General features: G+C 41.7%; 1 protein-coding gene across 5 annotated transcripts in view; it reads left to right on the top strand.

The window, feature by feature from the left end:
- Positions 1 to 288: 288 nt before the first annotated feature.
- ELL2 (elongation factor for RNA polymerase II 2) overlaps positions 289 to 16823 on the top strand; it is a 67757-nt gene continuing 51222 nt past the window's right edge. For 3 of the 5 annotated variants that reach the window (XM_075067082.1, XM_032798676.2, XM_032798677.2), the window contains exons 1-2: positions 289 to 566; positions 13621 to 13668. In XM_075067082.1, coding sequence (XP_074923183.1) covers positions 435 to 566; positions 13621 to 13668 — 180 coding nt within the window. In that variant the 5' untranslated portion in view covers positions 289 to 434. The remainder of the gene's footprint in view (positions 567 to 13620; positions 13669 to 16823) is intronic. The other 2 variants (XM_075067084.1, XM_075067083.1) reach the window with 2 other exon arrangements.

Below are 16823 nucleotides of genomic sequence, written 5' to 3'. Positions count from 1 at the left end.
CCCGCGGGGGGAGGACAGTAACAGGTCACGTGAGAGGCTCAATCTCGGTCGCTGGGAACGTCAATAATGACATCAAACATGATTAAATAAGTCGCCGCTGACGTCAGCACCTCGCACCTCCCCCGGCGCGGAGCTTGGCTCGTGCTGGCCCCCCGGGCCGCTGGCTCGGCCGGCCGGCCAGGGCGCCTCCGCTCGTGCAGTGGGCGTGTCCCGCTAGGGCTCCGTGCGGCGCGATAGGCGGAGTGGGCGGGCCGTTGGGCGTGTCCCCGCCGTAGCGGGCGGGGCATTGTGCTGAGTGGGCGGGGCGGGGCGGCGGCTGCGCGCTGGCGGGGGTGGCTGGTACGTCAGCAGCAGGATGGCTGTAGCTGCGGCGGCAGCGGCGGCAGGCTGCGCAGCCCCGGCGGTGGCAGCAGCGGGGCGGGGGGCAGTGTAAGATGGCGGCGCTGCGGGAGGGGGGCAGGTACGGCGTGTCCTGCGGCAGGGTCACCCAGGACAACATCACGGTGCTGCACGTCAAGCTGACCGAGACCGCCTTCCGGGCTCTGGAGAGCTACCAGGGCAACAAGGTGAGGGGCGCCCCGCGCTCCTAGTGCTTCCTTCCATCCCTGGCGGGGATCAACCGGGGGAGGGAGACAGCGAGGGCTCGTCCTGCCCTTTGTGCCCGGCGCTCGCCCTGTCCGCTCCCTCGAGAGGCGCTGCGTGAAGTGGCAACTGGTGAGGAGTAAACGTCTCTGAGGGGCTGCCAGGCAGCGAAGGGTTCCGGCTGGGCTCCCCTCCCTGCTCCCCTTGAAGCCTCCACCGATGGGGACTTGCTTCAGTGAGACCAGTCCCTCTTCCCCCGTCGCCTGCTGCCGAGCCAGTGCCCGTGGCGCGGGAACAACCCAGCCCTTTCCCTCCTGTTGGTGCCAGCTGGTGTCCCTGGAGTCAGCGGTGACCGGAGTCAGCAGCTCCCAGATGGGGCAGATTTCGCTGAGCTGTCATGTCTGTGTTTGGCTCTCCCAGTCTCCTCCTCCTCCCCCCTTCAGACCTGACTCCTAGGGAAAGCGGGAGGTGGCTGACTGTGGGTCTGAAGTGACAATGCCATCCGTGACAGTTTTATTACACATCTTTATAATACTGCTAAGAAAACTTTATTTTATGGCATCTCTCCCCCATCCCTCCTTCCCTGGGCCTCCCTGCAGCCAGGCGGCCTTGAGAGATTGATATGCCCCATGTCTTCAGTGACAATGGCTGCTGCTGCCTCCAGGGGCTGTTGTTCAACACAGGAGAGTTAAAGTTGCAATAGATCTGCTGCTAGTTGGGGTGACCTGTCTTTTGGGGAGTGAGGGTCTTGTCGTTTTGGTCTCCTTGTCCTTAAATCTCTTTCTAGAGGGGGAAATTGATTTTAGGTGTGTCTTGGTGTAGTTAAACCGATTAAAAATTCCAGATGGGAGGTTTTGTAAAGTTTTGGGCAGCATTTTACATCTTGTAGCTTTAAAAAAAACACCCCAAAACAAACAAACCCCTTCTTTAGAGACTTTGTGCAGTAGGGCAATGGTGCCCATAATCTTTTTTCCTGACTGTAGTTTTCCAGTTGAAACTTGAGACCTCAAGTTGCATTTAATGGAAGTTAAAAGTGGCTACGTGCTACAGTATGTCCCTGGGAGGAGGAGGAGGAGGATTAAGCTCTAATTAGAATGTGTCCTTTCATTGGATTTCAAGCTAAATATCTGTCTTTTCCCCTATCCCTTCACTTAATTAAGGTTAAAAGAGAATTGGTGGGGCTTCTGTGTAGTTTATTTTGTAGTGTGTGATGCAGGACCTGGGGAGGAGAAAGTACTGATTGAACCTTTCTTTTCTGAATATGCTTTCTTAAGTGCCAGCAGGCCTTCATCCAAAAAACCTATTTCACTCATTGAATCAGCTTCTAGAAACACTTCTTAAATATATATATATAAAGAGTAAAGTGGTCACACTAAAAGGAGAGATGAAGCTGGGTGGTGACTTGGCTGTAAGTAACAGGTTCTTGATTGACACCAGATGCTCTCCCAACCTGGCTACTCTTTTCCTTTACAGCCTTCTTCACAGTAAAGGCTGACTCAGACCTGGATTTCCCAGAACTGACCCCCAAATTGAGCCTTTCCCTATGACTAATAGCTGCTTCTCCTTTCTCCATAATAAACAGCTTACTCTAAAAGAGTGTTGGAGTGTGCCATGCTCTGTCTCCTCTGATGTGCTGGCATCTTATGTTTGTTTTAACATGTTTGGGAGCTTGCTTTCATCTTACACTCTTACCATTTAGCAATGTCTAGCCAGCTTGGGTTCCTGTGCTTCATAATTATACCACAGCTTGTCCTTTTTGCCTGTAATACTGGCTTACTGTTGCCAAATCCAGAGCAAGAATCAAACTTTGAATTGCCACTTGCCCTCTATGTGATTGGGGAATTGCGGATATTACTATGGCATGAATAGTTGGGGTTTCTTTTCGTCTGGTGGGGGACTTAATTCCTGCAACTCTATGTGTAAACATTGCTTCCTTGGGTTTTATGCATTATTCACAGCCCCAGAATGAATTCTGTCTGGGCAGGGTTAAAATGGTCACTCATGCTCTGTAAACTTTTAAAGGGACAGCTATCCTTGCAAACCAGTGTCTTAAGAATGCTTCCAGGTCTTAAATGAAGAACTTTAGAAATACTTATAATGCTCCATCTAGTGTCCCTTGGTTAAGTAAGTTGCAGCATTCTTCCTTCTAACTGCTGACTAAATTATTTGTTACCTGTATAAACTGTTTCTGAGTTTGGAAAGTCACAGCAGTATGTGGGAGGGCTGTAAAATCTATTGGCAATGTCATTAAAGGGTTTAAAGCAAACTTGCACAATGCACATGTGCACTTAAATGACTAAAGTTTTTGTTGATATTTGAAGTTGCAACCATATTCCAAGTTGTTAAAATCATAAAGACAATTAAAGTAATAATTCAAGGTGTGTTGCTTGTGGTAGTGAAAGAAGGAAACATTCTTACTGGTCCATATCTCAGGTGAAATGTGTACTTCTCAGATCAAGTTTGACTATAAGGAAAATATTTCAAATGTGGTTTTTAGATAATTGTATAACTTCTAAACAAGTTGCTTTTTAGAATTAAATTTGAATATAAAAGATTAATTTTCATGTGTGTAAACTATACATATGGTGTATAATGTTGTAATCTGAAATTAACACTTGCATGTTAGAACAGATGACATTTTGGACACTGCTGACTACTGTAAAACTACTTTTCTCACTGCAAGTAAATGCTTCTTGAATGAGGTTTAATTGTTTGGGACTTATAAAACAATTATGTTAAATCATAACCTTATTTTTAAGTGATAATCAGTTTCTCAATTCTTGTGGTCTCTCAAGAAATATACCTAGAAAAATATTTTTATCATTTTTCATTATTCTGCAGTTTAAAGGAAAATTGAAATATTAACAAAACAATGAAAAATTTGAAGAAAAATTAAATGTCTTCATAAGTACATGTTGCTGTTTTATTGTCTTCATAACTGAGTGAGATTCTCTCTATGGAAACTGACTCTCTAGCTACAGTTTAGTAGAGCAGGAATTGAAAATAAGAGAGGGTGGGATCTGTCACCATTTGAACAGATGGCAAGTTAAAGAACTATAAAGCTGTAACATAATAATTTGTTTGCGTAAACAAATTTCAGGTTGGTTTAGTCAATGAAATTTCTAGTTTAAAAAAACTGACCAGTTTAAAGGATTAAATCAATTTAAATAATTTTATAACAACCCTGACATTTTTCTACCCAAGCAGTCATCTACATCAGACTGTCAGTGACTGCTTACTGATTATTGAATTATATTTGAGATGCCCTTCAGTATTTTAGCAATTGATTAGAATATCTTTTTATATCACTACATTTTCTGGGTGGAGAAAAAAGGAGCCACTTTTCATAATCAACATCTAAATGGTCCCAATTATGTCTTACAATTCACACATCATTGAGATGGCTGGGGAATGAAGAGTTGTCACTCCTGCAGCTGCTATTTTTTTAGCTGGTAATACCTGTCTGTTAGCCTAGATAGGTATCAGAACACTAGCTTAGTTTAGGAATGCACTGTTTGCAATAGGAAACTTTTTTATTGAAAATTTAGAATTTGTATTGCATAGAATTGAGGAATGCTGTAAAATTCTATTCCCTTCACCTGTACTGTCATTTCTCTGCCCTCCCTAATGTTACCAATTCTTGTTTTGAAGGGTTTCTGTGTAATACACAAGCAACATTTCAGAGGAGACATTAGTCAAAATTGCAGAGTTGTGAGGAGAAGTCAGGGTCAAGTCCTAGTGAACCCGTCACTGTAGTGTCTAGATACCATGTTAGTATGCTGCAAAGCAGTATTGCACTTGTGTTTAATACTCAAATAGTTTACATAAAAAAGTGACTAAAAAGCACCCCACCTTGTCATAGCTATTAAACTAAAAATTTGCCTCGTTGCACATAAATTGAATTCTTAATATTTTGGTTTTAAAAAAAACAAAAGTAGTCATATCTGCAACAAAACTGTTAACTGAATCTCTTCAGCATGGTTCATGTTGCAGGAAATCTTGATTCTTTACCTGTATGAAAATGTAGGAGATGGGGCCAGCAGTAATCTATGCCGGAAAGGTCCTAGAGCAGTGTTTCCCAAACTTGGGATGCGGCTTGTTTAGAGAGAGCCCCTGCCGGGCCAGGCCGGTTTGTTTACCTGCTGCATCTGCAGATCCCGCTGATTGCGGCTCCCACTGGCTGCGGTTCGCTGCTCCAGGCCAATGGGAGCCACTAGAAGTGGCGCGGGCCAAGGGACATACTGGCCGCCACTTCCAGCGGCTCCCGTTGACCTGGAGCAGTGAACCGCGGCCAGTGGGAGCAGCAATCAGCCGAACCTGCGGACACGGCAGGTAGACAAACCGGCCCGGCCCACCAGGGGCTTTCCCTAAACAAGCGGCGTCCCAAGTTTGGGAAATGCTGTCCTAGAGCATATAGAGTGCCCTTTTTAACATTTTTATAAGGCCAAGTATATACACACTTTCTGGATAAAATCTTGCACTGTTGTACTACCGCATTTGGTAGCAATGGTGGGAGCACTAGAGTACACAGACTCAGGTAACTGCTAGCATTCTTACTGCTGTGTGTGGGGTTAGGCAACGTGATAGTGAAAATGGCTGAGCCCTGTTCACACTAGTATACCATTCAAAGGTAGAGCTGAATGGAATATGAGTTTGCTTTCCCATGCAAAAATAGAGTGAATGCTGCAGATTATTCTGGGTGCCTTTTTAATGGAAAATCCTTCCATTTTCAAAATCTGAAATGTAGTTATAGAATGGCAATGGCAATTGCTACGGGTCCTTACCAATGAGAGAATAGAGCTGAGAGCATGGATTCCAAAAATATACTACCTTTAGATTGGTTTTACTCAAAAACTAAGTAGTCATTCAAGTTTCTCAGTTGCAGAGGCAGTATAGCTAATAACATGAGTCCAGTATATAATCTTATATTATTTACACTTCGAGCTTACAGAACTCAAGCAGCTAATCATTTAAAAAAAAAATTCTAGGCAGTGTTTTTGCCCATGTGAGCTTTTGATTTCACTTGATTGGACAAATCACTTGAAAATGTACACTAAGGAGTAATCCTAGTTGTCAGGAACATAGACCAAAATTCCTATAGGTTGATTTGATTGATATGGTCCATGCTTCCTCAACTAGGTTCAACTGGCTTTCTGCTCTTTAGTCTTCTCCAGTTAGACCATTTTCTTTTTAAAGACCTGTCAACATACAGAAGGTTTCATTATGTATCAAAATCTCCAATGTGCTTTTGTTCTCTCTGTTGAGCCAACTTGGTAGAAAACTGGTGGTACATAATTAACCTTATTCAGGGAGTGGGAGATACCTGTGCATGGGGCATGTGAACAGACAAGGTCTCTGCCCAGAGGATCTCTTGAAAAACTAAACAGTAAACCTAGATGAGGACAAGTTTGGTAGTGGTTTTGTTTTCCTCACAAAACTAGACATTGGGTAATTGAGTGGAGCAGTTCCACTACAGTTGTTTTGTGACATTCTGCTACACAGGCTTGTATTCATTCTTTACCTCAAATGTATGTTTAGCTGGAAACTACTTTTTTCCCTGGGGTAAAATGTGACTGCAGCAATGTTTGAAAGACAGACAAAAGCTGCATTGTATTGCCATTTGATTTAACTTTTACATTAAGGTGGTGATGCTCTGAATAAAGTCCCTCATAGCAGTATAGGAATGAACAATCCTGCTAGAGGGGTTCTCCCTGTGGTCACAAGCAGTGAGTTATACTCAGACTGCACTTAATACCTCAGTATTTTATTTTCCTTGGTGATCTTTCTGTCTGTCTTGTTGCTATTGGTCACTTACGTTTAGTGCAAAGAATGTATTGCTTCTTTGTTTGACCACACAAACTACTGGATCATTTTACTTGGCAAGGGTGCTGCAAAGCAATAAAGCCTGAACCCTGCTTAGGCTTCCACTTAGCAGCTGCAAGTCCACTAATTTAAGATTTGAACTTTGGGTCCTTCATGATCGGAAAGTCCTGGTGTCATATCAGAATTTGAGATTAAGGCTGGGTAAATTACTGCAGTGCAGAACTCTTTTGATGGTTGGGATTGAGGAAAGTAAGCTTGCATTCTGAATGGTTCTATCCTTTTATTTAGATAACATGTTATGGTCTCGCTTATTTTGGATTGCTCTGCGATTAGAAACTTGAAGTTCTTATGTGGCATTTTCTCGTTTGAAATAGATAACCTAGTGTCTCAGCCAGCATTCCTTTGCTGTATTGAAAACTGACTTATATTTCAAAATCTGTGAGCTCGTCTAAGAGCATATGGCTATTGTGTTAGCCTGCATAGTCACTACGTTAGTATCTGACTCAATGTTTTGTAAGGAACCTTGATATATAACTTTTTACTTAGAATATTAAACTAAATTTTACTCCAGAAAATGAAACTATGAATTGTTTCCTCTAAATTTTCTTTGTACTGAGCAGGCTGTTAACTCCACTGAGCACTACATTTTTGTCCCTGGGCAAGTGTTAGCTTGTATTTGTCACCCCTCCCACACAGAAGGTAGGGGTGTGTGTGTGTATGTGTGTGGATGAGAGGTATGGTGTGGAGGGGGAGAAGATGGGGAGGGGGGTTGCCCCAGGGTGACTCCTCTCTGGTATAACACATTAGTTTCTGTCCCTGCCCATTTGCAGCCTTAGAAATTTGGCCAGGAGTCAGTTTAGGGGGTGATGTCAGACACGCACACCCTCCGGCCAGGTTCTCCACTGCCTCTCAGTGGCAGCAGCAACTGCCACAACGCTGGAAATCAACTGCTGGGCAAGGGGGTGGGGTGCAGGATTTGGCCCATTCAGACCAGAGCCACTGCTGACCTGGATTGGCAGCGGAGAGCCCAGGCAGCCCTCTCCCCTAAACTTCTGTGCATGGGGCATCGCAGACCTTCTGCCTTCTCCCATCTGTGCAAGCATATCTGTGAGACCTCTGTCCTCCTGAAGTGCTTTCACTCCTCTCCTCTGCAGCGAGGAGGTAGGGCCTCATGCACCCTGTGAAGGGGAGGGAGGGCGAGAAGCAGGTTCTTAAAGGGCCACACCACGTTCCTGCCAGGGCCACCCAGGCATAAGCAGCACTGGAAAAGATTGCCACATAGCCATGCAGTTTGCAGGGAACATTAGTACAGACCAACGTTAGGAACTCTTACTATGTAGGACAAGTTACATGTAAACTGTTCAGAGTACAGTGGATTGTTTGAATACTTGATATGGACCCATAAATATATGCTGACACAATATATTCATTCAAAAGTGCACCTGAAGAACACATTAAAATAGGCCATGTTTTGAGTTCTGCAGGCTTCAGTGAATGGGAAATTTCAACAAAATGCCACCAATTTGAGGTTGATCTTGACTAGCTACATGAATGTAAGAACTACCTGTATCTAGTTGTCATAGTATACTTTCCTCAATCTGAACCTTAGAGTCCAAAAATGAGGTACTAGCATGAAATCCTCTAAGCTTAATTACCAGCTTAGATCTGATACGCTGCCACCAATCAGGATTCTGAGTACCTGATAAATTCTGGTCTCCCCAAAACCTTCCCTGGGGACCCCCAAGATCCAGACCCCCTGGATCTTAATACAAGGAAAACAAACTCTTTCGCTCACCAGTATCTCTCCTAGGCTTTCCCTCCCTGGGTTACACCCTGGAAGATACTGTGATCCAAACTCCTTGAATCTTAAAACAGAGGCTTCCACCTTTACCCCTCGTCTCTCCCATCACCTAGAGGCAATACAGATTCAAGCTCCGTGAATCTAAAACCAAGAGGAAATTTATCTTTCCCTTCTCCCCACCAATTCCCTGGTGAGTACAGACTCAATTCCCTTGACTCAATTCCCTTGAGAGCCTCAACTGGGGAAAAAATCAAACAGGTCTTAAAAAGCAAAACTTTTAATAAAAAGAAAGAAAAAAAAGTAAAGTTATCTCTGTAATCTAGATGGTAAATATTACAGGGTCTTTCAGCTTATAGACAATAGAAAAAAAGCCTTTCTCCAGCAGAAATACAATTTAAAATACTTTCAGCCAAATACACATTAAACTCTACCAGCCAGATACATAGTTGCAAATACAGAAATAATCAAAAGACTATAACCGCCTTTTTACTCAATACTCACTATTTTGAATATATAAGACCGTAGCAGGGAGATTGGCAAGAAACCTGGTTGCACCTCTAGTCCCCTTCCAGGACTCAGAGAGAACAAAGCAAAGCCCGAAAACCACAAACAAAGGCTTCCCTCCATCAGGATTTGAAAGTGTCTTGTTTTCTGATTGGTCCTCTGGTCAGGTGTTGTTTGTTAACCCTTTCCAGGTGAAAGAGACATTAACCCTTAGCTATCTGTTTATGACACTAGTCTTTGAGGATTTTATAGCAAGATAGCTAATTTCAGTTAACTATCCTGTTGTAAAAGGACCTGTTCTTTTGCAGTGAAGCTATGGCCAAAGACAAAACAGTCTAATTGTAACATACACAAGTAGGTTGAGTTAATGACTAGACTTCCCCAGAGTCTTTAATTTGATCTGTAACTTATGTGAAAACTACAAATTGCTTATCTTCACTAGGATTTTAACTGGAATTAAGAATACACTTCTTCCTAGTAAAGACAAAGTCGCAGACATCTTTGCATCAATTACATTCTGGTCATGGTTTTTGAGGGTTGTTTAAATAAGGTGGCTTGGAGTATCTCAAGTGTTCACAAGACACCTAGCCCCATATCACTGGACAACGAACTTCCCAAGTTCCTTTGATACTGTTTAACTCGGTGTGGAGGCAAGATCCTTGACCTTGGAAACTTCACATAGTTCTGAATGAAATCTTAAAGTTAACTTTTATGTCAGCAAAACATTGCTTGGTGCATATGTTTAGCTACAAGGATGGAAATACGGCTAAGCAAAACTGGAACATGGTATAAGCAGAATTTCTATTAGCGTCATTCAAATTTTCTCTTGGTTTCATTCAGTTTTTTTTTCTTGTTGCTTGTTTCAAAGTGGTCAAAAAAGTTAGGTGAACCAACTGAATTGTCTTCTGTATTAGGAAACTGGTAAATTTTAATTGTTTACCCTTGGTAGCTCTTTTTTGGCTTCCACAGTGAAATGTCAGGCCTATCAGACTAAGAGTATGTCTTCATTGCACAGTTAATCCAGACTTTTACTTGGGTTTTAGCCTGGTCCCCTATACAATCCACACACAAAAACCTCTAGCAGGTTTGGAAGTGCATTAAGCTCAGGCTAGTTTGTGGCTGGGGTATAAATAGAACATGAGCTCTAGTCTAACTCAAGCTGGAATTTGCCGACTTTGAAGTTTGGATGCAGACTGTATCACTGCTGATATTCCTCCAATGCCCTTCCCATAATTCCTCCCAAAAGACAGACAAGTTTTCCAGCAATTAACTTGGAGAAAGAGCCCTATAGTGTCATCACAGAGAACCGTGGGATATGCCCCCAGAGTCACAGGTGAGTGCAGAAAAGTAAGGCCATGGTAAAACATATAGGGTTTAGCTTCGCCAAAGCAACCACATAGCAAACCTAGATGTTCAGATACCAGTGCCAATCACTAGGGTTAACTGTGTTGTGAAGACATACCCTTAATTTGATTACTTGACTAAATTTACTACTTTAAAAAGAAATACTGTGTCTGAGAAGTTAGTTTAAACTGCAAATGGTGGACTGTTTCATTTTGTTGGGGAACAAAGAACACACTGCTATTAGGAGCAGCATAAGTTCCATCAACATGAAGGATTTTTTGGACAATGCTTTGGCTGTAGCAGTGTTGCTAGCATTCACAAATTCAGAGTAATGTGAGAGTTCCTGCAGCAGGAACTCTCACAATAATATGAAGAGCTCCTGCTTTCCCACAGTCTTTAGCCCTGTGCTTGTGGAAGCTTTCATCTTCCCTCCTGCAGCCGCTACTATCCAGTCTTTTCCTCTGTTCCTATCCTATCACTCCAAACCCCACTCTGCCTCTATTCCTCTGTTTCTATTCTGCCCTTCCCTCCCACCAACTCCTGTCTGTCACCCCTCATTCTCTGCACTTCTCAGCCTCTTTCCCCTCTCCTTCCCCCCACAACTTGAGTCAGGAAGCATGGAGGGGAAAGTTGTGTCTCAGTTCTTATGGCTAGCAGCCACTGAGGCAACAAGAGGAGCAATTTCAGGAGAAGTTGTGCTCAGTCCCTTGCAGTCTGGGTTGGGGCACGTCTCAGTTGTTTTGTAGTGATGACAGATGAGTGGTCTGGCCAATATATTGGAGCTGTGTAGAGATGCGATATGATCTTTGTGGATGGAATCTTCAGAAAACTTAGTTACCAGCCTCTAACAAACTTCTACTGAGCATATGTGAACTGCAGTTTTCACAGACTTGACAATCTGTCCAAAATTTGGCCAAGTTACAATGATAGCAAAAGGTACATACCTGACACCATGGTGACCCCTCCTACCAAATTTCAAATTCCTGCTACAAGACATGGAGCCCTACAGGTTTCCAGTGAAATGGTTAAAAGGTGGTGTTGGGTTTTTTTTTAATATAATATAGGTAAAGAATCTTTTGTTACCCTATCCCTGTACTTGGAAACATCTGAAATATTTTGACTGAAATTTCCCAAATTCTGTCTGAAACATACCTGGCATGGAATATTTCAGCTGAATGACTAAAGTTTTTGGCAAATTTGTAAGCAACTAGAAACAAGGCCTTATAGAAAGTGTTGAATAGCCATAACTACAGGCAATGGTACCAGGTCTACCTATAAGTATTTACTGACTGTATTATATTATGTATTGTTTGGAAGAAATAAATAACTTTAGATGGAAAATGTATGCAATTTTCAATCTGATAATATCTCCTTGGAGGGGGAAGAAGGGGAAGGAAGTTGAATCAGACCAGGAAATATGATTTTTATTTTTAAAAAACTCATGATTTGCAGGGTTCTGATTCAAGCTTTTTAATTTTTTGGTGTTGGCATTATTATGTAGAATGTTGAGCATTAGTTGGCATGCCTTACTGCATTTTTTAGCACAAAAGCTACACTTTAACATCGTTGTCTAATTTAAAATTAAAACTTAAATTTCAGTTACTTTAAAAATTACATGGGACTTCTCAACACAGATTTGAGTATATTTTTTGCCACTCTGTGTGTGTGAGACTGGCTATCTTTGTAGTATTTCTATAGCGAAGAGCTTATTTACTCTAGTTTATTGTGTTTGAAGCAATCCCAGAGTCTCCATTCATGTAGTGTTACGATGCCTAAAGTGTTTTAGGTTCTCTGTTATAGCTTTTTCTGATTAAAATGAACCATTCTGTGTAGGCAGTTAAAACAGGGTGCCATTGAGCATCTTTTTAAAATATTGAAAATATTCTGAATCAGAGTTAATGATTACATGTATTACCATAACACACGCCTCTTTGTTCTTTAGCAGGCATCCAGAGCTATTATAAGACAAAATTATGTTGCCTTAGTTGTCTTTCTGTGAAATTTTGCTGCTGCTCAACTATATTCAAGCACCTCCTCTCAATTTTTTAAGTTTATATTCTGATCTAAGGAAACCAAGAAACTATAGACTTTTTATGATGCAATATGTAAATGTAAACTTATGGAACACTTGAATGGGCCTTAACACAGTTTTTAAAATGAGTTATTTTTGGCTGTTACTTTTAACTTTCACTTAATTATTGGAATTAAAAAGTCGTGGAGAGAAACTTCAAACAAGTGGGTATGGAGTGCTTACCTGGGCAACTCCCATTTGGTGCAAGGGGTGCAGGTGGGAATGTGGGTGTGTGTGTGCAGGAGCTCCCATTTGGTGCTCAGGGTGGGGATGTGGGGGGTGCAAGAGTCAGAGCAAGGGGTGTGGGAGGGCTGGGTATGTGTGGAGGGTGCAGGAATCAGGGATGGGGTTATGAGGGGGATGCGGGGGCTGGGGTGCAAGGGGGTGCAGCGGTCAGGGCAGAGGGCTGGGGGGGGGGTGGCTGGGATCAGGGGGGTGCCCCCTGCCCTGAGCGGCTCACAGCAAGGGGCTGGAGGGATACGCCCTGCTCCTACCTCCCTTCCCCGCGTCCTTACAGGTCTGAGTAGCGAAGACTCTGGGGCTGCTCTTCTCTCCCTCCCTGCCACTGATGGCCCTTGTGAGGGAGGGGAAGAGGTGGGGCTTGACACAGCATGTTGAGGGAAGAGACGGGGGAGGGGGAAGCTTGGCTGCCTGCAGAGCCTGCTGTACAGCAGCAGCCAGCAGGACCAAGCTTGCTTCTGCCCCCGCCAGAGAGAGCGGGGGGCGGAGAAGAGTGGACTGGGTTGGGCAGCCTTTTTAATGGCACGTTGCTGCCTGCCAGGGTCCGGCTCAGCCCGCTGCTGGCGTTTGGCAGCAGACTGAGCCGGACCCCGGCAGGCATCAGCGTGCCATTAAAAATCGGCTCGCATGCCGTCTTTGGCACGTGTGCCATAGGTTGCCGACCCCTGAACTATAAATTGTTTTTAAACCATGTAACCTCTGTCTGTGCAGTTCAATGAACAACTTAACATACAGAAGAATGTTAGGTTACATCTGACAAAGCAAATAGGTCTTAAGGGAAAGTTGGATCTATGCTGAAAATCTTGAAAAATGATTTAATGCATGTTAAACCTTTGCTTGGTTTCTAAATGGTATTATGGCATATATAACTATTTACAGATTATGGAAGCACTTTTTTACATCTTCATCAAACTTGTATAAATTTAGAAATACATTAGGTTTGGAGTACTAAACAAACTTGGTACAATATACAAGTATTTCTCTTACCTAAAGGTTCAGGTTTTCATTTTATTGATTACTCTTTTGTTTTCATTTAGGGATTGAAGTTCAAGGTCAAATGTATTTACATTTCTTCAGATTATAAAACATTTATAAAAATGTAGCTTTTAGCTTATCTTTGTCTCTTGTTACTAAAAGGTATACAGCTTTGCAAATGTCTGTTTATATTATTTTGTAATAGCAAACCCTGTTGGTTGGAATTGTGAAGTTGATTACAAGATTAATGAGTTTTTCACTTTCTTTAATTTTTTTATAGAATTGTATTCCTTCTCGACCCTCAATCCAATTTCAAGGACTCCAAGGGGTAAGTTGTTGTTTTAGTTTAATTTTAATTTTAACTTGGCAGATAATGCTGTAAATAAAGCTTAGTTCTTACTTGCACATCTGCCTTTTTTCTTCTAGAAGTGTTCATAATTAAGAAACAACTAATGCAATAAGTAACAACTAATGTGTGTATATCACAAATAGTTCAGAAAAGATTACCTCCTCAGTAAACTCCTTTTCCTTTAAATAGATTTAGATATTTGGCATGTGTTTTCCCTTAAACCCTAAACATGAAGGAGAGGAGTTATCTTTTATTATAAATCAGCAGTTTAAATAGAATAATAGTGGAATCAGAACAAATCACAAATATAGTCCACTTGAGAACAGTGTGGGCAGTTCTTAAACTATTGTTTCTGAGCTATCAGTGATATGAGCTCTTCTTGGAAGTCTGTAAAATGAAACGTTTTTGGAGCCAGCTAATGAAGGATTGAGCTGAGGATGGGAGTGGAAATGGGGTCTATGAAAGGATTCTTCTCTTATGAAGTGGTCCATTTAAATGAAACCAAGTGAGACTTAATTCAGGAGACAGACTTGAGTACAGGTTATGATTTCCAGAAATACTATCATGCAGTGAAAGCATTTTAGATGATTTTCTTAAGGTGGACAGTAACCAGCCTCTATGGAAATAGATTGTTTTATAAACAGACCGACACACACAATGGAAAACATTTCATAAATTTGTAGTTTACAACAGGCGCAGAGCTTTTTTTTGGACTTCATGCCAATATAGTTAACGACTTGTTAGTGCTTAAATTCTAAACTTAATTGCCTGTTCTCTCCCTCAGCCCCTCTTCCATTGTCTGTTTCCATTTGTGCAGAAGCTAATGTGACAGGTGTTTACTTGTTTTTATGCACTACTGAGATTGTTCTTAATTGCTGCAATTTGAAGCAGTAGGAAGGTTTATGAAGTTACTAAACTGGTGATACATTTAACGCTAACACCTAAAATCTGTATGGAGTGTTGTGGCCATGTTGGTCCCAGGATATTAGAGAGAGAAAGAGAGTATCCTTTATTGGACCAACTTCTGTTGGTGGAAGAGAAGCTTTTGAGCTTACACAAAGCTCTTCTTAAAATCTGGGTATTTATCACAGTATGTCAGATACTGAATTTTTTATATAGGTGAAGTTCTTAACATGTAATCTGTGACTGATTCTAAGACAATTTTCCTACTTTACTGCCTAAACAGTTTTAATGCCAGAAGACATTAATGTATATTTTAGTTTTTCATTAATCAAAGACAGTGTTTTGGAGGCCTCTTCCCTTTCCCCTTAAGAGACCTTTGCAGTACACTGGAGGAAAAATGTGTGTTCTGTGTACTGAATGCTAATAAAATTCCAGAGTCATGTTAAATACATGTAGTACTTATTAGTATAGCACCATTAATGCATTTTCTTCCACATGCAACAGAACAATAAAATACACTTAGAGAAAGGTAAAATGTTTACATAACTGTTCTAGTCCTTCAAGGTATCCTTATTTTTTTAAATGAACGTAATTTGTGCTAGTATTTTCTATTCATGAGGATACACTTACATTGTGAGGCATTACTAATAAAGCATCAATTTTGTTTTAAGGATATTCTGGTAGTTATTTCAAAATGTATTTTCAGCAAAGTGTTTTTGAAAACTTCCCAATCCTCTACACCTTTTTGTTTTTTTAGAAGGGAGTTAGCAGTGTTGTTCAGAATCTTTCAGCATTTGTTTTTGTCAAATTCCATTTTAAGTCAGCAAAAGCACTGATTGGTTTGCAGTTGCTAGACTTCTAAAGTTGAACTGACACTTAAGTAAATATAAAAAATATTAAATATCCAAAGATCACTAATCTGTAATGAAGATGTAAACATTCTTAACAAATATTAACACTGTAGTTCAAAATGAACTCATCTGTCACTTAATTGTTCTGTGACTGAATTCCATACTTGGGATTTTCTTTCCATTGGCTTGGTTGATGCCAGAGCTAACATCTAAAACAGAATAAAGAATGCAGCTGTTAAAATACCTCAGCTGTTTGTTCTGGGAGAAATTTGCACAAGATCCTGGGCTTCTGAAGAAAAAAGTACTTCAGGTGATCATTATAAATGTATTTGTAATAAGTTCTTATGTGTGTTTTGTTATTGACTTAGGATCTGAAAGTTTCCTATGTTTGCTCTAGCAAGCATTAAAAAGATGTTGCATGGAGATACCCTTATGAAAGGGGTGGTATTTTAGTTTAGTATTACTGTTCATACAATAACAGAATAGAAATTGTAAAAATGGTCTTAGTTGTAGGTATCTACCCCTCTCCCCCCAAAACTAAATGCTTTAGACCAGAGTGTGGCAAAACTGCAGCTTGTGAGCCACCTGCTTCTCTTCTACAGTTAAACTGCAGCTCGCAGAGTCTCTCATTCCCCACACCTATTCTCTGCCTACCAGACAGTTTGGGGCGGGGAGGAGCTCAGGGTTGTATCCCTGCAGGGATGGGGGTGCTGGGGCTCAGTGCTTTAGCACCTCTCAAGCTCTGATGCCTCCCCTTCCCTGCTTCCCCCCCCCCCCCCCTCCCTTCCCTGCATCCCTCCATCCCTGCCCTCTTCTTCCCGATCATTTATGCCCCCGAAACTCCTTCCCCCTCCATGGGACAGAAGCCCTGAGCTCTGGCGCACTCTTCCTGCAGGCCTAAAGCCCCTAGCCCTACTAGCCCATCAAGTAAATGGAGAATGGGGGAGATGTGGGGGGCTCCAGGAAATACTTAAAAAGAAGTTAAGCTCTGATGAATCCGATACTGTGAAAATGAGATATAAGGTACACGTGCAAGCTTTTCTTTCTATCAGGAAATTGCATCGTTCTGTATTCAGATGTTGTGCTGTATGGTCCTCGTGTGCTTGCGATCTCCTTTAATTCCACAGAATACATACTGCATTTACTGTTCATAAGTCACAGTTGAATAGTTTTAGATTGAAGTGTTAACCCTATGTTAATTTCATGGATGGCAATGAACTCTTCAAATTGTAAGACATGCAAGTATGAAGAAGAAAACTGAAGTTTTAAACTAGAATAGGAGAGATTTTTGCATTCAGTGTTAAAGGTGGCAAACCCTTGTCTTATCTGCAATGCATCACTCACTCACTACAAAGCGAACAATTTGAAATGTCACTATGA

Source organism: Chelonoidis abingdonii, chromosome 6 (assembly GCF_003597395.2).
Source record: "Chelonoidis abingdonii isolate Lonesome George chromosome 6, CheloAbing_2.0, whole genome shotgun sequence".
In the NCBI taxonomy this organism is placed as follows: domain Eukaryota; kingdom Metazoa; phylum Chordata; order Testudines; family Testudinidae; genus Chelonoidis; species Chelonoidis abingdonii.
The sequence above is the reverse complement of the archived record's forward strand: the minus strand, read 5'-3'. Positions and strand labels throughout refer to the sequence as shown.